Source organism: Tamandua tetradactyla, chromosome 1, assembly GCF_023851605.1.
Source record: "Tamandua tetradactyla isolate mTamTet1 chromosome 1, mTamTet1.pri, whole genome shotgun sequence".
Taxonomy (NCBI): Eukaryota; Metazoa; Chordata; class Mammalia; order Pilosa; family Myrmecophagidae; genus Tamandua; species Tamandua tetradactyla.
The window spans coordinates 38,967,622-38,988,815 of NC_135327.1; the positions used below are offsets into that span (position 1 = coordinate 38,967,622).

The following is a 21,194-nucleotide window of genomic DNA, read 5'->3' on the forward strand; positions in this document are numbered from 1 at the left end:
GCTTGTTCCACTTTAGCACCTGTCTCATCTCCAGTTCCTTTTCCAGAACTCCGACCTTCACCCTGAAACTCCATGAGTTTTCCCAATTCAAACTTGGACTTCATCATTTTTACTCTTCTAACAAATACATCATGGAGAGGATAAATACATTGGCAAGCCTTATCTATGTCTTCACCAATGCTGTCTGGAAACAACTTATTGACCACTTCTTTCAATCCTTTTGTCTACACCTCTCAGGTCATGATTTCCACCATCTTCTTCCGGATTTGATGGACCTGTTGGTGCTGATCATAGAGGTTTTCTGAATCCAACTTTTGCATTTTTTTGGTAAAACAAACACAGAACAGATGAAGCAAATAACCACAGGTAGTTCTGACATCAACATGAGCTTCAATCACAGTCTGCCATTTTTTGACGATGGAACACATTCTTATCACATAAGATCCATGCTGTGGAAATTGGTTACGCAGTTTTTGCCCTGTACATTTTGCCCTGTACAAATTCAAGAAAACTCAAATTTTCTAAATGCAACTTCATCATTCTGCAGAGCAGCAAGGCTAACTTAAAAAAAACACGACCCTTAAGACTGTCAGATGAAATTTAGGTTCCTTGAGTCCTTGCAATTAGTGTTTTCCCAGTATTTCTTATATTAAACATTGCTGGTGCTATCACATCATGTCAATCTTTCTTAGAAAATGGATCAACCACTTTCTTCTTAGCTCCATTTTTGCCACGTTTTGTAAGGCATTTGTTCTTGCCAACCACCACGGTGCCATGCTGAGACCCAAAAGGCTGTCTGAAGATTTTTAAGTAGCTGCCTGTATCAAATGGACTAGGATTCAGACTCGTAGGAGGCAAGAATGTACCTTTTGCTAGGTTCCTCAAGCAATTAAGACATACTTTTTAAATAGCCTGGAAGCCCTGGCCAGGATTAGGCAAAAAGGTAGAATTATGGGTATAAGGTTTATGGCAATTTAGGCCAAGGGTTTTCTGCAAGGAAAGTGAAGCATCAAGCAGTTAAAAGTCACATGCTGTTGCTCTGCAAATTCATAGTTATTAAGTGACTGAAGGAACAAAGGATCAAAAGGAACAAATCGAGAGTTTCAACTTAGCCTATTATAAGCAAAGTAGGGGCAAGGTCTAAGGGGAAAAGAATTTAGTGTCCTCAAGTAAGCGGTAGTGTGAAAACTCAAGGACCAATTGGCCCCTTAAGGCTTCACTTTGTCGCCTGTGATTTAACACTCAGAATTCCTGAGGAACACTTTCTCCCATCAGTAGTCCCAAATTCTCAGAAAATTATTGCATAGTTGAAATGATTAGATGAAACTAACATTTCTAAAGAACAAACTATTTTCAACTGGAATGTCTGATATATGCATAAGCAAAATATGTAACTGCTCAAGCTTTCAGTTCTAAATCTTTCTGTCATTATATACTCAACTCTGTGTCAAGATTTACTTTAAAAAGGTAGAAAATAGCATCATAAAAAACATTAAACAAGGCAAGGGGTCTCATTTCATGCAGTATCCAACTTAAAGGGGTTAAAATCTATTCTTGCCTATTAATTTCAGACTGATGCCATGAGATATATTTTTCCCTACTTTGTTACATAAACTGCCAAATTATCTATTTTCCTGTAAAATGGTGAAGGCTCACTGAAACTGTTTTTTTCTTTTTTGATATACATTTTGTGTCTAGAAAATGGAAGCAGCTAGAGAAAAAAAGTTAAAACATACTGAATAAAGGGAGGTAGAAGAGTGATGATCTTTAAGGGGAGGGACAAAGAAAAAGCTTCAACTTCTTATCCTTTATTCTCTTTTATATGCAAATGTACACCTGCTAAAATACTTCTAAATCTACAAATAAAAAAGAAAAAGAAAATATCTGATGAACAAGTGCTTTTAACCACCCATCACAAGAGCCAGATGTATTGAGGGTTCACCAAGCCTCTGAGGGACGGCTCAGAGGCAGAGGGTCTGTCCCCTGCTTTCCCAGAATCCAGGATGAAAACAGAAGAGCTGAGCCCCCAAATGGAATTACAAAGGGAGATGCAAACAATCCTATCATCACAGCTTAAAAAAAAAAAAAACAACCACCTTGAACTGACAAAGAACTGGAGTCTTCAGCCAAGGAAGGATAAGGACTATTTGTTTCCATAGGAAGTATACATAAATTTAAAAATTAAACAAATTTGAGAATTATTTTCTCTCCAGTGAGTTTCCCTCAGTGCTATTACTTTTCACGTATTTGTACATCCATGTAGTTTTTTTCATACTGCACTGGATGCACTGCTGCATTTGCAAAACAAAGTAAAAATGATGGAGCATATTTCTTAAGTTAATTCAAAAGACAAATATTGTCACTTCAAATCAAGAAATAATTTGTCCAGTAATCTGCTTACCTAAAAATGAGAAAATATTGGGATATGGACTAATTAATAATTCTGAAAATGCAGAAAACTGACTTATGTTTAGGAAATTGTTTTTTTTTAAAGGCCATGAGATTAAGTGAATGAGATGCAGAGATCTAGATCTACAATAAGAATCATTTTCATGTCCAAAAAACCCTACTTCACCAGTCATCCTGGATCTGTAAATTGATTGCCAATGTTCTCACAATGTACAGAGCAGAGAAACTTCTAATTTGCATGAGTCACCTAGGGCTGTGCTAGGAAATAAGTATTCATATCACTTTTTTACTTTTTTTTTTTTGCATAGGAAAGCACCAGGATTTGAACCCAGAGCTCTGGCATGGCAGGTGACAACTCTGCCACTGAGCCACCCTGCCCACCCTATATCACATTCTTAATTTCTATGGAGCAGCCCAATAAATAAATCTGAAAATAAATACAAGACTTGCAACAAGTTCCCAAACCGAACTGAAACAGTTTCGCTAATATTATTTCAAATGCAAAATGATAACCACAGCACCTGCCTCTCAATGGTGGGGGGTGAATTTTCAAAGATCTGAAACCCTGAATGCATTAAAGCTTGAGTAACCCTGACCCAGAGGCTATGCTTTGTTGGTATAATTAAACAGTTTTTAAAGAAAGGGATATTTCTAGCAATTTGTACTCAGTGAGATAAAATGAAAGAATCAGAAGTAATGACAGTAATAGTAATAACAGTAATATTATCATTATCATCTGTGGTAGGGCTAGGAATAATCACTGTATAAGGCAAACTGGAAGTGATAAACTTCCCAAATTTGTATCCATCCAGAACCTCTGAATGTGACTGTTTCTGGAAATAGAGGGTCTTTGAGGATGCAATTCATTTAGGATTTCAAGATGAAATCATCCTGGATTTAGGATAGGCCCTAAACCCAATGACTGATGTCCTAATAAGAAAAGACACAGAAAGCCAGAGAAGAAGGCCATGTGAAGTCAGAAGCCTCTGCCACAAACCAAGGAAATGCCTGGAACCACCAGGACTGGACAAGGTAAGGGCAGATTCTGCCCTAGAGCCTTTGGAAGGAGAACAGCCCTCCTGGCACCTGGATTTTGGTGCCTTCAGAACGATAAGAGAATAAATTTCTGTTGTTTTAAGCCACCCAATTTGTGGGGCTTTGTTGCAATAGTCTTAGGAAGTTAATACCCCATCCCCATTCCCAATCCCTGATTTTATTAAAACATCTAAAGCCCAAGCTCTTCTCTCTCCCAACTTGAGTTTCCTCCTGTGGAAGCTGAGGGGGTTTCACAACATGATCCCTAGTATGGTTTCAATCTCAACAGTTCCCTGGGAGTATTATGAAATACACTGGAACCCTCCACCATAGTTCTAATGTAAATGGCCGAGACCTGGGTAAAATTCTACGTGGGTATACTATGCAATTGCTGTGGAGAATTTCTCTAGGCACTTTGGGGTTCATTTCCAAGAATGCAGGAAGTATCTAACCAAGGGCACTCCCCTAAAAGGGACCCTTCTTTCTTTAATGACCACACATTAATACCACTGCCCTGTAACGTAATGAGTGGAGGCTGTTCTGTAGCAGTGAGCAGGCTGAGCCCGGCCATAGAGACAGGGTAATGTAGACTGATGTGGACAACCCTGCAGTATTTGGTGGTACTCCTGGTTTTGTGTAAGGTAGGGGTTCCCTGTTCAAGGCACAGAAGGTGCCAAGTCTTTCCTGATATTTGTGCGCTTATGGGTCACTATGGGTGAATCACATTCTTAGTAAGACTCAGTACTTGGCAATGTTATACAACTGATGGTTGTATAACTTTGATGGTCTGAAGTTTTCCTTGATGTCTTTTCTCTCAGGATGAATACAGTCACCATTGACAATCTGGCCACTGTATGCTTCCAGCTCTTTTCAAATATGTGTAAAATTGAAGCAATAATGTTTAGGGAAGCATGGCCCATAAGCCCAAGTGGCCCCCTCAAAATCCACGCTAACCTCTTGGAGAACTTCTAAATGGATATACCTTAATTTGACCTTGAATATTCCAGCTGGCCAAAGAATATCAATGAGGAATGGCACAGACAGGCAACTACTTTCAACACAGCTTGACCAAGAGGATTGGTGTCAAAAGAATGAGAGGCTGAATGGACATTCTTAGAGGCTTAATCCTCTTGAGATAAAAGCTGAGAGCCCTTTTCACATGGAGCTTAAGGAGATGAGTTTTGCCAGGACGGGCACGTGGGGTGGGAAAAGTGTTGGTAGAATGAATGACTAAAAGAGATAGTATTCTAGCCTGAATCCACAATTAAGGAAACTCTTTACCTCCCACTTTTATTCATTCGATACACTGAGTGCTTAGTATGTGCCAGATACTCTATTAGGCACTAAGTTTTTAAGAAGTTTAGCATAAGCAGCTAAACTAAAATTCAATGCTGAAAGGAAAATTTAGTGTAAATACAAATAAAATTGCCATTATGAGAAATTTTGAGTTGGGGGTTTGAGGCAGTTCTCCTTTCATGCTGGCCCAAGTGTTTCAGGGATATCCTGACCTGAATATCCCAATACACCACATGGGCATGTGGCCCCAGAGCTGAGATGCATTCAGGTTTGCCCTGTTCTACGAAGGCAATACCTCTTGGCACAATCCATACTCAGAAACCCTTGCAGGCTACCCAGCTCCCATGGTTGCGCTCAAAAGAACAGAAAGGTATGACTGTTTCTCACTACACTCGAGAGAATCCTGTGGAGTCGTCTTTTGTTAAGAAGCACACCAACATTTACTGACCTAGACATCCTGATGCAACTGTTTTTCTGGTAAAATAAGAAAGACAGGGCGGTAGAATGGAACGAGTTCAGGATTGAAAGTGTGAAGTTTGGGTTCTGATTCTACCCATTAGCTGTGTGGCCTTGAGCAGGACATGTAAGCATTTCAGGCTCCTACTGGAGTGAGAATCATGGTCTCTCAGCATTAGAAGGAATGTCAGAGGTCCCCAAAACAAGAACTCCTTCCACAGCTCCCCTCTAGAGAGTGGCTTTTCTCCACGGTTCAAGAACCCAACGCAGAATCTCATACCTGGAAGATACTCAGATGGGTGTTGCTCAAATGAAGAGCTAGAAAGTCCCATTACTGAGCTATGAATTACTTCCCTACAATACAAAAAAGGGCTGCTTGAGCTGCTCTCTGTAGTCATGCTGGAGAAATGTTCTTCCTTGTACATGGTAGCCCTTAAATATCTAGTTTTTGTACCTTTTTGGGTTAAATGTCCCCAGGACCCCCATCATTCTGAAAATGGCATGACTTCAAAGCTTGCTAGCCATCCTGCCCAACCTCCCACATCTGCCCTCGGATTTGTCCTTGGCCTCTATCTTTACTACATTTCTTCTGAAACGGCAGTAAAGAAATAAATGCACATAGAAGGACCCCACACTGCAGAAGAGTATTTCTGGACTATCAAGAGTTAATACTGTAACCCTCTGGTCACCAAGTAGAGGAACAGCTCCACCAAGCTTTTTATAACATCTGGATTTAGCTACACTACAGTAGCCCAGAGTCCTATAAAGCAATCTCATTCACAAGGGAGACTCCCACAAAAAGAAACCACAGGAAAACACTGAAGACAATTTAGTGTACTGACTGAGAAAGCTGGTGCCCTCATTAGACTCATGGTTTTAAAAAATGTTCCACTTATATATATATATATGCATATTTCCCAAAACATGGTTCACAGAACATTAATTCTGGTGGCTGTTAATAGGTAGGGTTCTATTTTCAACTCGATGATAATTATTTGAAACTCTAGGCTCATACGTTTAAATGGTTCATTTGCTGAAAGTCTTTCAAAAGTCTTCAACATACTCCTATGTACCATGAAAACTGCAGAGGAAGTGAGAGATCACTTAGACATTGGCTACAAAATGTTTTCCATGAAGCACTTTTTGGGTCAAACGTTACACAGAATACATTTTGGGAAATGTTACATCAGTCCATGACATGAGTGAGGTAGTACTGCAAGGGAGGACTGTGGCCTGGTGATCAGCTGCCCTGTCGTGTCCTCAGCTGGGAGCACTAAGAGTCACAGGCACCAGTCTGTGCATGGACCAAGATCCCCAGGAACCAGTTCATCAACTTTTTGGATTCTTTTCTGAGTGTTTTCTTCATGGGACTAATTAGAACCCATGGAAGTATCAGGAAGTTCTCCTCAAGATTCCTTTTCAATAAGGTAAACATCCTTCCAGACTCAGATCACCTGTGTTTTCAAGTGGAAGTGCCCTGCAGAAATAATCAGTGGTCCTGCAGGGAAGCGTGCTCTTCAAGAACTACAGTGGTACAAAACTTGGGAGGTCTTGGCCTCAAGTGGCTCCCACAACTCAGGGAAGGTGAGCAGCTGCCAGAATAGCAGACCGGAGGTGTCCAGAGATGAGTCTCTGGGTGACATTTCATCCCTATTGCACCCCTACTTCTTTTCTTCATGAGGTTTCCTTTAACTAGATGTCACTGGTTTACTAGTGCTGGAGACTGTGGGGGCCAGGGTAGAAGACCAATACAACTACTGATAGTCACATGGATACTATTATTATAAATAACAGCTGCCATGTACTGACTGTCCAGTATATGCCTGGCACATTCACATACACAGTCTCATTTGGACTCCTACTAGGTATTATACCTGTTATTCCAAGGAGAGAACAAAGGTTCAGAGAAGTGGAGAAATAGAGCAAGAAGCGATCCTGCTGACACTGATGGTTGATGCCAAAGCTCAGGCTCAAGGGCTATACCCCTCAATCCCCAGGGAACAGCCTATGGAACATTCCTTCGCTTGGGGATATTCTAGAAGGTGCGCAGCCCATACAAACACAATCAGCATTTAGCCACACACAGAGGAAAGTCTTGAGAATAACAAAGGGCAGGCAGATTCCATCTTAAGTCCAACTATTCACTTGCCTTCCTCTACAAAAGCCAAATCTCCAAATAATTATGCCAAAAGGTACAAAAATGCAATAAGGAAATGATGGTCAAGAACTTGAACATCAAAGTAGCTGCAATGACAGACACCAAAACAGGACTAAGCAAAGTCAAGCACAAGGAAGCATCACACAGCCACGTGTTAGAGGCCCAGTGAGGAAGTGAAGCTAAAGGAGGGAGCCTGGTGGCAAGGGCATTTACAACAAGGTAAATGGTTTTGAGATTGTTTCCTCATGTCTCCCAAGTTGTTCTATATATCCAACATTTTTGCATACTCATTACCGGCACAAAGCATTTTTTAACTGCTAACTACTGATGAATTGATGGGAGGCTGCTTGAATTACGGTTCCTTTTAAAATCTTAATGGTAACAGCCCTTATTATTGCTAGGCACAATGCATTCTCTCTTTTCTTTTTTTTTAGGTTCAGAACTGATTTTATTTGGATAACAGACCGAAAGAGTCTTGTTTGTAACCAAGGTGGAGTTCACAGCATGTTGTCACAGTCACACTTAAAAAATATATCTCTGTACAGGAATTTGCAAAAAGATGTAAACATACATTACTTTCCATGTGCATTATTTCTTACCTTTTCCCTGAATAAAAAAGAAAAAAGCTATCCAACAAGGCAACCCCTTTAAAGTAATTTTAGTACAATGGCTATAAATACCCATAAAATCCCTTTAAAGAAATTTTAGTACAATGGCTACAAATACCCATAAATACCACAAAAAAAGTGGTTCTTCTGACCTCGTGGGTGTCATGAGAGAACATCACTGAATGGAAACAATGAGAACAGTGTGACTTCAGATGTAAATGGACTACATAAAATTGAGTTTTCATGGAAAATAGGCACTGACTTCTAGAAGGAAAGTCACTCCTTACTCAGCAATTGACTGAACCAATATGGCTGGTGAACCTTCCATTTCACTTGCATAAAGCGGCCCAGCGCAGGACTCCCAGCTTCAGCTGAAATAAAGTGTGCAGTCCGACTGCAGAGTTGCTGCCACGGCATGTATGCGGAAAGTCAGCATGTTTCCATTCTCCACATGGGGAGGGCCACCCTAATTTCATTTTACAGGTCCCTTTCTTTGCATATTGCAGCTGTCTAGCATTTTACAAAGTACCTTACTGAATACCCATTTATACTACTCTTCAAGTCAATTTGAAAAACTTTTTAAAAAAGAATAAAACAAAAAACCCAAGGCCTCATGCTATCTCAACCAGGATGCCCACCCCAGGCCCCCCACTGGAGGCATGCCAGGTAGGGGGGAATGGGGGTGGCACAGGTGGCTGCGGCATGGCTGGAGGTGGGTAGCTAGCCAGCAGCAGGCCCAAGGAGGGTGTGGCAGGACTGCATGAGTTGGGGGTAGGTATGGGGATTGGGGTGGGAAATTGGGGTTGTGGGTAGGTAGAGGTGGGGGGTAGCCAGGAGTGGGAGGGGGAATGGTAGGTGAGGGAAAGGAGGCTGATGGAGGAGGTACAGGTGGTGGCGGTGGGTTGGGAGGGTAGACGTAGGGGTGGTAGGGCAGGTGTGCAGGCAGGCCATAGGCAGGGGGCAGGGCACTGTAGGTGGGGCCCTTGATCTTCATCAGGGACTGCAGGTTCTGGTAACCCTCTCTGGACATGTAGAAGGTGGACATCCCGGTCATGCAGCTGGAGGGGGGTGGAGGTGGGAGCTGGCGGAGGATTGGCAGTGGCTGGCGCACTGGGCGAGGTGTGCCGGAGGGGGATCTGGACTTTGGGGAGGTTGCTGGCATCCACGGGGCCTGGTGGTTTAGCCTCACTTAAGGCAGCTATGAGGGGAGGCTTCCGGTCTAGAGGTGGGTGGGCCAGAGGCATTGGTGGGTGAGTGGTATCGATTTTGGGAATTTTTGGTGGTGGTGGTTCTGCTGCTTTGTTCTCTTCTTTGGGAGAAACAACCACAGCACGTTTAATCTCTCTGGAAGGACTGAGCTGTGGAGATGGTTTCTTGGGTTGCTGTGCTACTTGCTGTGGCTGCTGGGCTGACTGCTGGGAGTCCCTGTGAGGGCTGGGTAGGCTCAGGGCTTTAGGACTGTTGTGACTGTTGTTCTTGTGGCACTTGTGTAGGCTGAAGATCTGGGGGCTGCTGGAACTGATGGGGGTGTGATGCGGTATCTGTTGTTTCATTTGTGAGTAAAAATCCAGGATTTGGTGGCAGATGGCTTCCAACATATCAACAGGAACATCCTGAACAAACTGCTCCCACCATCTCCTATACATGGATTTAGAGGTACACTCCTGTATTACAAATCTACACATATGTCCTACGAGATACATCACTGCTACTAAGATGATCTCTGATTCCCACTGCAGCAACAAGGTTGTATATAGACTGTCATTTACAAATGTCCACATTTCTTTTTGCATGAAGAGAAAAAAGATTTGAAACGCTGGTACTTACCTATGTCTTCTTCTATAAAGAAAGGCCACAAGAAAATAACACTTCCACTAATTTTGGGGAGTCATCTACTCCCAGCAAAAAATGATTATAAAAAACACTTCAGAAGAATTTCCTGGTATCTCCATAATAAGGCTTTTGTAATTTCAACTGAAATAAATTCAAAGGCCAGTAGATACTTCTTCATTCAAATAAAAATATAAGGAGGGGTGCAAGGATAGATGTGTGGTAAAATGCTCCCTTCTATTCCTGGCCTATCTATGCACAACCCCCGACCCTCCCCCTCCTCCCCACCCCTCACCCCAAAAAAGTAAATGCAAGGGAAAAGCATCTGGATGACTTCTGGATTATCTGTAGTTTGAGATCATCTACACTTGTTTGATTAATGGAAATAATCAAGAGGGGATCTTATCACATTTTCTCAAAACAAAGCATGAAAATTTCTCTGCAACAAATATTTAAGAGAAAAGAAAACCTATGCGCTTTTTAGTAAAATAGTACTTGAATGCATAATATAAACAAACAGTAATTGTTCTATCATACATTCCTTTTTCAAAACCAGCACTCGTAACAAAAGTACGGCTTTTAAAAATTAATCACCATGTCACAAATTGTGCTGCGATAAAACAAAGCTATTCTCTTCTGCTTAGAAATAACAACAAACTAGCCCATAAGCAGATGCATGCCTCAGCACCTCAGTGAGAGGGTGTTTTTACCTGTATAAATGTTAAAGTCAGACGTCTGAATTTCTAATGAAGTAGTACACAACTTTACCAAAAAAGGTACTAGTAAATTTACATGTACAACAAAATAGAACTCTATTCAGAATACTAATTGCTGCTGTTGAAATCCTTAAACTAAAAAAAAGAACGATAACATTCAAATTCCAACTAAATAAATCTAATACATCTGCTTCACGGAAATCTTAATAGGCCTTGATGAAACGTTATTGCTAAAATTTTTGTACTGTCAGGCCAGCTTTGTAACTGAAGTGCTTAGCAAGCTTCCAGTCTGGTAGTTTTTTTCCTGCTCTTATTCTCATGATACACATTCAATTACTACAGGAAAGAAAAGAATCAAACCAGAAACAACTGCAGTTTGCCATATAATGACTGGGTGTTCCCCATGAAGCTGACCTTTCCATGCAGACACGGCAGCTGAAAGGCTGCATGGAGGAGGATGTGCATATGTGTGAATGTAGAACTCAACAGGTACAGCCATTTTCCACCTAAATTTATGGTAATATAAGCTCCGACATAGGATCTTATGAGTAATCTGCTCCAGCATGAAGTGGTTGAATATATTCGTTCTTAGCAGGGCCCACAAACCACTAAACTAGAATATTCGTATTCTATAATAAGGTTAGCGCCTGCATTTGAAACTCTTAGGCAACCATTACTTCTACCTGTGACTGGAATCTCTGCTGCCACCCTCTCTTCCTTGCTCTCATCTCCGCAGCCACTCGAAACTTCTAAAAATGGAACACATGATAATCAAATGGTATTTCAAAGTTATAGTAATGAACAGGTCTTTGTTTTCTTTTAACCACCATTCCTTTTATTTTCACTGCCTCCTTCCCCTTTTTGGTTAGTTTCTTTTTCTGAAATAGTAAATAGGACACCAATTCTAGAACTAAGGTATCTCAGTATTACTTTTACACAAAACAATTTAGGCCGACATCTATTAATTTTGAATGGTACCTAAAACAAGCGAGCTTCAAATCCTGCACATGTCTCAACTTTTGAATATATCCTGACTAACTCATGGCTGTCTTTGAAATATCATTATATCAGTTTACAGGTATATCGAACAGTGATGCTAAAATAATCACAATTTCTAAATACTAAAAATTGGTTATTAAATTTTGGGGGTATAAACTTATTGCTTCTTAAACATCTGTTCAGATTTTGATGATGCCCTATTATAATTACAATATATAAATAAGTATAATAATGAAAAATAATGAATACATTATATTAAGTGATATTAAAAACTTAACAGGACTCTATGGGATCATTTTCATCTTTGTGGGATGATTAAAATGATCTACTGCCAAGGGATGAGTTTTGTTAAGATTTTAGAGTTTATAAAAAGCTCCCATTTTATTAGGAATTCAGCACAACTACAAACCTACAGTTAAATTTCCCATTTCTGTGATACTAAACAAGAACATATATATTTATTTGAAGGTGGTACAAAAAAAATAATCTACAAGAACATATATATTTATTTGAAGGTGGTACAAAAAAATAATCTATCATGCATATTTTTATTTTTTAAAAATTGGAGGTTCTCTCTAGTCAGTTTTATTTTATAAATGAACTTTGAGAAACAAGGATTCAGGGTGACTTGGAATGCATTTTTGCTGTGGAGAGACCCTTTAACAATAGTTACCTTGTTTCCTTGTAGGAACACTGCTGATCCACAGAGCCTGTTTTGCTTCCTTTATTCCACTATTGTCATTCAGAATAGACTGCAAGCTGCAGGATGATTCATTGCTATGAATGGATGACCTATCATCACGCTCTTCTGGAAGCACTTCTTTATGTAATGCTCTTGCCTTCAGGGATTAAAGGAAAGCACAAAGAAATAAAAACAAACTATAGCTACATTTCCTCTTGGTCTTAAAGACCCAAACTTTAAACATAATTTTAGGTTACATTTTACTTAGGATTTAATTTGTTTCCCTGATAATGAACCAAAATTAAAAATGTCTTCAAGGTAAATTGTTTTGTTTTAATTTGCATTGATACAACAACTTCCAAGCACATACATTCTTAACATACAGACATTCCATACATTGTGTATTATCAGTGGCTCACAACATCATCACATAGTTGTGTATTCATCACCATGATCATTTTTTAGAACATCTGTATAACTCCAGAAAAAGAAACAAAAAAAGAAAAAACTCATACATACCGTACCCCTTACCCCTCCCTCTCATTGACCATTAATATTTCCATCTATCCAATATATATATATTTTTTATTTTAACATTTGTTCTTCCTATTATTTATTTTTAATCCATATGTTTTACTCATCTGTCCATACTGTAGATAAAAGGAGCATCAGACACAAGGTTTTCACAATCACACAGTCACACTACGAAAATTATATCATTATATAACCATCTTCAAGAAACATGGCTACTGGAACACAGCTCTATAGTTTCAGACACTTCCCTCTAGTCTAATACACCTTAATCTAAAAAGGGGATATCTATATAATGCGTAAGAATAACCTCCAGGAAAGCCTCTCAACTCTGCTTGAAATCTCTCAGTCACTGACACTTTATTTTGTCTCATTTCTCTATTTCCCCTTTCCATCGAGAAGGCTTTCTCAATCCCTTCATGCTGAGTTTCAGTTCATTCTAGGATTCTGTCCCACGTTGCCAGGGAGGTTTAAACCCCTGGGAGTCATGTCCCACGTAGAGAGGGGGAGATAGGCCATATCTGAACACAAAAAGGTTCTCTGGGGGTGACTCTTAGGCCTAATTTTAAGTAGGCTTAGTATATCCTTTGTGGGTATAAGTTTCATATGAACAAATCCCAAGAATTGAGGGCTCAGCCTATTAATTTGATTGTTCCCACTGCTTGTGAGAATATTAGGAGTACTCCAAATGAGGAAGTTGAATTTTTCCCCTTTCTCACCATTCCCTCAAGGGGACTTTGTAAATAGTTTTTTATTCACTGTTCAAAACACTCGGGGATTTGTTGGGGCATTATTCTAGAATTTATTGGGGCATCCCTCTGGACAAACCTACAAAATCTCATGCCCTATTCAAGGTTCCATGTATTTATCATGTTCAATTAAACTGCCCATATAAGTTATATTAGGAAATGCATTAGTCAAAATATAAATTTTGTACCAAATAAACATTTTTTGCTTTAGTCTCACACATAAGTTACTTTAAAATATGAATGATCATCTATTTTCAGCACCCTGCAATACTGACATTCCTTTGTTTTCCTCATGCAAAAACATTTTTTAATTTGCACATTTAGTCACTATCATTGTACACTCAAAGCTTGCCTAGATCATACCATCTCAGTCTTTATCGTTTATCTTTCCTTCTGGTTTCATTTATGCCCCCAACCTTCTTCCTTCTATCATTCTCACATTCAGTTTCATTCAGTGTACCAACATTATTCTGCTACACTTAGGAACTATTGTGCTATCCATTTCTGAAATTTTACCATCAGTCCTGTTGTACAATCCATATGCCTACAGCTCCAATTACCCAACATCTAACCTATTTCTATCTCCTGATGGCCTCTGTTCTAAACTGAAATTCTCCAAGTTCATTCATTAATGTTAGTTCATATCAGTGAGGCCATAGAGTATTTGTCCTTTTGTTTTGGCTAATCTCAGCATAATGTCCTCAAGGTCAATCCATGTTGTTACATACTTCATGACTTTATTCTGTCTTACAGCTGCATAATATTCCATCATAAGTATATACCACAGCTTGTTTAGCTACTCGTCTGTTAATGGACATTTGGGGTGTTTTCATCTCTTGGCAACTGTAAATAATGCTGCTATAAACACTAGTGTGCAAATATCCATTTGTATCCTTGCTCTCATGTCCTGTGAATAGATAGTTAGCAATTGCATTGGCAGATCATATGGCAATTCTATACTTAGCTTCCTGAGGAACCACCAAACTGCCTTCCACAGTGGTTGGACCACTTTACATTCCCACCAACAGTGGATAAGTGTGCCTCTTCACATTCTCTCCAACACTTGTCGTTTTCTGTTTTATTGATAATGGCCATTCTGGTGGGTGTGAGATGATATCTCATTGTGGTTTTGATTTTCATTTCCCTAATAGCCAGGGAAGCTGAACATCTTTTCATGCGCTTTTTAGCCATTTGTATCTCCTCTTCTGAGATGTGTCTGTTCATGTTTTTTGCCCATTTTGTAATTGGATTGTTTGTATTTTTGTTGTTGAGTTGAACAATCTCTTAATATATTCTGGATACTATACCCTTATCTGATATATTGTTTCCAAATATTGACTCCCATGGTGAAGGCTGTGTTTTTACTTTCTTGACAATGTTCTTCAATGCACAAAAGTGTTTAATTTTGATGGGGAGGCGGGGCCAAGATGGCGGCTTAGTAAGGTACGTGCGTCTTAGTTACTCCTCCAGGGAAACTACTAGGTGAACAGAAACAGTGCAGAACAGCTCCCGGGGCCACGGTAGGGAATGGACACACAGCGTACCCCAGTCTGGACTGGCTAGTCTGACTGCGAGACTCGGCTGCGGTGAGATCCCTGAGCGGTGCGCGACCCCCCGAGCAGCGGCAGCTGTGGCGGCCGGAGCTCCTCCCTCCCTCCTTCCCGGGCCAGCTGAGAGTCTCGGAGAGGCAAGATTCCCAAGCTGCGGTGGCCGGCGCCCCTCTTTTGCGGGCGGCTTCCTGGTCCGGCTACGAGTCTCGGATCAGAGGGCTACCCAAGCCGCAGTGGCCCTCCCCCGCGGGCGGCTTTCTGGTCCGGTGACGAATTCCCCAGGCCGCAGAGGCCTGCGACCGACGTCCCTCCCCCGCAGTCCGCTTCCTGGTATGGTAGCGAATTCCCGGGCTCGCTGAGGCCGGCACCAATAGGGAAATTAATAAAGGAGCCACAGGGTCCCCTCAAGCCGCGGCGGCTGACGCCCCCACCACGTGCAGCCCCCCAAACCAACTGAGAGAATTGGATCGGAAATCCCCAGGCCGCGGAGAACGGTGACCGGGGGGATCCCATCCAAACATGTGAGACAAACGTGTGCCACGAGCACCACCTACTGGGCAGGATAAGAAAAACAGAACCCAGAGATTTCACAGAAAAATCTTACAACCTTGTTGGGTCCGACACCCAGGGAAATCTGACTAAATGCCCAGACGCCAGCAGCAGAAGATAACGGTCCACGCTCAGAAGATTGAGAATATGGCCCAGTCAAAGGAACAAACCAATAGTTCAAATGAGATACAAGAGCTGAGACAACTAATGCTGAATATACGAACAGAAATGGAAAACCTCTTCAAAAACGAAATCGATAAATTGAGGGAGGACATGAAGAAGACATGGGCTGAACAAAAAGAAGAAATAGAAAAACTGAAAAAACAAATCACAGAACTTAAGGAACTGAAGGATACAGTAGAAAAGATGGAAAAAACAATGGATACCTACAATGACAGATTTAAAGAGACAGAAGATAGAATTAGTGATTTGGAGGATGGAACACTGAATTCCAAAAAGAAACAGAAACTATTGGGAAAAGAATGGAAAAATTTGAACAGGGTATCAGGGAACTCAAGGACAATATGAAGCGCACAAATATACGTGTTGTGGGTGTCCCAGAAGGAGAAGAGAAGGGAAAAGGAGGAGAAAAACTAATGGAAGAAATTATCACTGAAAATTTCCCAACTCTTATGAAAGACCTAAAATTACAGATCCAAGAAGTGCAGCGCACCCCAAAGAGATTAGACCCAAATAGGCGTTCTCCAAGACACTTACTAGTTAGAATGTCAGAGGTCAAAGAGAAAGAGAGGATCTTGAAAGCAGCAAGAGAAAAACAATCCATCACATACAAGGGAAACCCAATAAGACTATGTGTAGATTTCTCAGCAGAAACCATGGAAGCTAGAAGACAGTGGGATGATATATTTAAATTACTAAAAGAGAAAAACTGCCAACCAAGACTCCTATATCCAGCAAAATTATCCTTCAAAAATGAGGGAGAAATTAAAACATTCTCAGACAAAAAGTCACTGAGAGAATTTGTGACCAAGAGACCAGCTCTGCAAGAAATACTAAAGGGAGCACTAGAGTCAGATACAAAAAGACAGAAGAGAGAGGTATGGAGAAGAGTGTAGAAAGAAGGAAAATCAGATATGATATATATAATACAAAAGGCAAAATGTTAGAGGAAAATATTATCCAAACAGTAATAACACTAAATGTTAATGGACTGAATTCCCCAATCAAAAGACATAGATTGGCAGAATGGATTAAAAAACAGGATCCTTCTATATGCTGTCTACAGGAAACACATCTTAGACCCAAAGATAAACATAGGTTGAAAGTGAAAGGTTGGGAAAAGATATTTCATGCAAATAACAACCAGAAAAGAGCAGGAGTGGCTATACTAATATCCAACAAATAAGACTTCAAAAGTAAAACAGTTAAAAGAGACAAAGAAGGACACTATATACTAATAAAAGGAACAATTAAACAAGAAGACATAACAATCATAAATATTTATGCACCGAACCAGAATGCCCCAAAATATGTGAGGAATACACTGCAAACACTGAAAAGGGAAATAGACTCATATACCATAATAGTTGGAGACTTCAATTCACCACTCTCATCAATGGACAGAACATCTAGACAGAGGATCAATAAAGAAATAGAGAATCTGAATATTACTATAAATGAGCTAGACTTAACAGACATTTATAGGACATTACATCCCACATCAGCAGGATACACCTTTTTCTCAAGTGCTCATGGATCATTCTCAAAGATAGACCATATGCTGGGTCACAAAGCAAGTCTTAACAAATTTAAAAAGATTGAAATCATACACAACACTTTCTCGGATCATAAAGGAATGAAGTTGGAAATCAATAATAGGCAGAGTGCCAGAAAATTCACAAATATGTGGAGGCTCAACAACACACTCTTAAACAACGACTGGGTCAAAGAAGAAATTGCTAGAGAAATTAGCAAATATCTCGAGGTGAATGAAAATGAAAACACAACATATCAAAACCTATGGGACGCAGCAAAGGCAGTGCTAAGAGGGAAATTTATTGCCCTAAATGCCTATATCATAAAAGAAGAAAAGGCAAAAATGCAGGAATTAACTGTCCACTTGGAAGAACTGGAGAAAGAACAGCAAACTAATCCCAAAGCAAGCAAAGGAAAGAAATAACAAAGATTAGAGCAGAAATAAATGAAATTGAAAACATGAAAACAATAGAGAAAATCAATAAGGCCAGAAGTTGGTTCTATGAGAAAATCAATAAGATTGATGGGCCCTTAGCAAGATTGACAAAAAGAAGAAGAGAGAGGATGCAAAGAAATAAGATCAGAAATGGAAGAGGAGACATAACTACTGACCTCACAGAAATAAAGGAGGTAATAACAGGATACTATGAACAACTTTACGCTAATAAATACAACAATTTAGATGAAATGGACGGGTGCCTGGAAAGACATGAACAACCAACTTTGACTCAAGAAGAAATAGATGACCTCAACAAACCAATCACAAGTAAAGAAATTGAATTAGTCATTCAAAAGCTTCCTAAAAAGAAAAGTCCAGGACCAGACGGCTTCACATGTGAATTCTATCAAACATTCCAGAAAGAATTAGTACCAACTCTCCTCAAACTCTTCAAAAAAATTGAAGCGGAGAGAAAACTACCTAATTCATTCTATGAAGCCAACATCACCCTCATACCAAAACCAGGCAAAGATATTACAAAAAAAGAAAACTACAGGCCAATCTCTCTAATGAATATAGATGCAAAAATCCTCAATAAAATTTTAGCAAATCATATCCAACAACACATTAAAAGAATTATACATCATGACCAAGTAGGATTCATTCCAGGTATGCAAGGATGGTTCAACATAAGAAAATCAATTAATGTAATACACCATATCAACAAATCAAAGCAGAAAATTCACATGATCATCTCAATTGATGCAGAGAAGGCATTTGACAAGATTCAACATCCTTTCCTGTTGAAAACACTTCAAAAGATAGTAATACAAGGGAACTTCCTTAAAATGATAGAGGGAATATATGAAAAACCCACAGCTAATATCATCCTCAATGGGGAAAACCTGAAAACCTTCCCCCTAAGATCAGGAACAAGACAAGGATGTCCATTTTCACCAGTATTATTCAACATTGTGTTGGAGGTTCTAGCCAGAGCAATTAGACAAGAAAAAGAAATACAAGGCATCAAAATTGGAAAGGAAGAAGTAAAACTATCACTGTTTGCAGACGATATGATACTATACGTCGAAAACCCGGAAAAATCCACAACAAAACTACTAGAGCTAATAAATGAGTACAGCAAAGTAGCAGGTTACAAGATCAACATTCAAAAATCTGTAGCATTTCTATACACTAGCAATGAACAAGCTGAGGGGGAAATCAAGAAACGAATCCCATTTACAATTGCAACTAAAAGAATAAAATACCTAGGAATAAATTTAACTAAAGAGACAAAAAACCTATATAAAGAAAACTACAAAAAACTGCTAAAAGAAATCACAGAAGACCTAAATAGATGGAAGGGCATACCGTGTTCATGGATTGGAAGACTAAATATAGTTAAGATGTCAATCCTACCTAAATTGATTTACAGATTCAATGCAATACCAATCAAAATCCCAACAACTTATTTTTCAGAAATAGAAAAACCAATAAGCAAATTTATCTGGAAGGGCAGGGTGCCCCGAATTGCTAAAAACATCTTGAGGAAAAAAAAACGAAGCTGGAGGTCTTGCACTGCCTGACTTTAAGGCATATTATGAAGCCACAGTGGTCAAAACAGCATGGTATTGGTATAAAGGTAGATATATCGACCAATGGAATCGAATAGAGTGCTAAGATATAGACCCTCTCATCTATGGACATTTGATCTTTGATAAGGCAGTCAAGCCAAGTCACCTGGGACAGAACAGTCTCTTCAATAAATGGTGCCTAGAGAACTGGATATCCATATGCAAAAGAATGAAAGAAGACCCATATCTCACACCCTACACAAAAGTTAACTCAAAATGGATCAAAGATCTAAACATTAGGTCTAAGACCATAAAACAGTTAGAGGAAAATGTAGGGAGATATCTTATGAATCTTACAATTGGAGGCAGTTTTATGGACCTTAAACCTAAAGCAAGAGCACTGAAGAAGGAAATAAATAAATGGGAACTCCTCAAAATTAAACAGTTTTGTGCATCAAAGAACTTCATCAAGAAAGTAGAAAGACAGCCTACACAATGGGAGATAATATTTCGAAATGACATATCAGATAAAGGTCTAGTATCCAGAATTTATAAAGAGATTGTTCAACTCAACAACAAAAAGACAGCCAACCCAATTACAAAATGGGAAAAAGACTTGAACAGACACCTCTCAGAAGAGGAAATACAAATGACCAAAAGGCACATGAAGAGATGCTCAATGTCCCTGGCCATTAGAGAAATGCAAATCAAAACCACAATGAGATATCATCTCACACCCACCAGAATGGCCATTATCAACAAAACAGAAAATGACAAGTGCTGGAGAGGATGCAGTGAAAGAGGCACACTTATCCACTGTTGGTGGGAATGTCAAATGGTGCAACCACTGTGGAAGGCAGTTTGGCGGTTCCTCAAAAAGCTGAATATAGAATTGCCATACGACCCAGCAATACCACTGCTGGGAATCTACTCAAAGGAATTAAGGACAAAAACTCAAACGGACATTTGCACACCAATGTTTATAGCAGCGTTATTTACAATTGCAAAGAGATGGAAACAGCCAAAAAGTCCATCAACAGACGAGTGGCTAAACAAACTGTGGTATATACATACGATGGAATATTATGCAGCTTTAAGACAGGATAAACTTATGAAGCATGTAATAACATGGATGGACCTAGAGAACATTATGCTGAGTGAGTCTAGCCAAAAACTAAAAGACAAATACTGTATGGTCCCAATGATGTGAATCGACATTCGAGAATAAACTTGGAATATGTCATTGGTAACAGAGTCCAGTAGGAGTTAGAAACAGGGTAAGATAATGGGTAATTGGAGCTGTTGGGATACAGACTGTGCAACAGGACTAGATACAAAAACTCAAAAATGGACAGCACAATAATACCTAATTGTAAAGTAATCATGTTAAAACACTGAATGAAGCTGCATCCGAGGTATAGGTTTTTGTTTTGTTTTGTTTTGTTTTTACTATTATTACTTTTTTTTTTCTCTATATTAACATTCTATATCTTTTTCGGTTGTGTTGCTAGTTCTTCTAAACCGATGGAAATGTACTAAGAAACGATGATCATGCATCTATGTGATGATGTTAAGAATTACTGATTGCATATGTAGAATGGTATGATTTCTAAATGTTGGGTTAATTTCTTTTTTCCATTAATTAATAAAAAAAAAACCAGAAAAAAAAAGTGTTTAATTTTGAGGAGTTACCTTTTATCTTTCTTTCTTCAATGCTTGTGCTTTGGGTGCAATATCTAGGAAACTGCCTCCTAATATAATATTCATAATATATTTCCCCACATATTCTTCTAAAAGTTTTATGGTCTTAGATCTAATGTTTAGGTCTTTGATCCATTTAGAGTTAATTTTTGTATAGGGTGTGAGATATGGATCCTCTTTCATTCTTTTGTATGTG

The 21,194-nt window shown here is 39.4% G+C and overlaps 1 protein-coding gene and 1 pseudogene across 2 annotated transcripts in view; both read right to left on the reverse strand.

Annotated features, from left to right (window-relative positions):
- KIZ (kizuna centrosomal protein) overlaps positions 1–21,194 on the reverse strand; it is a 172,817-nt gene that overhangs the window by 52,459 nt on the left and 99,164 nt on the right. Inside the window, exons 8-9 of one of the 2 annotated variants that reach the window (XM_077114714.1) lie at positions 12,181–12,346; positions 11,192–11,257 (exon numbers count right to left, since the gene is read on the reverse strand). In XM_077114714.1, the coding sequence (XP_076970829.1) occupies positions 11,192–11,257; positions 12,181–12,346 (232 nt within the window). The remainder of the gene's footprint in view (positions 1–11,191; positions 11,258–12,180; positions 12,347–21,194) is intronic. The other variant, XM_077114710.1, reaches the window with a different exon arrangement.
- On the reverse strand, positions 890–11,182 carry LOC143645108 (cyclin-K pseudogene; annotated as a pseudogene).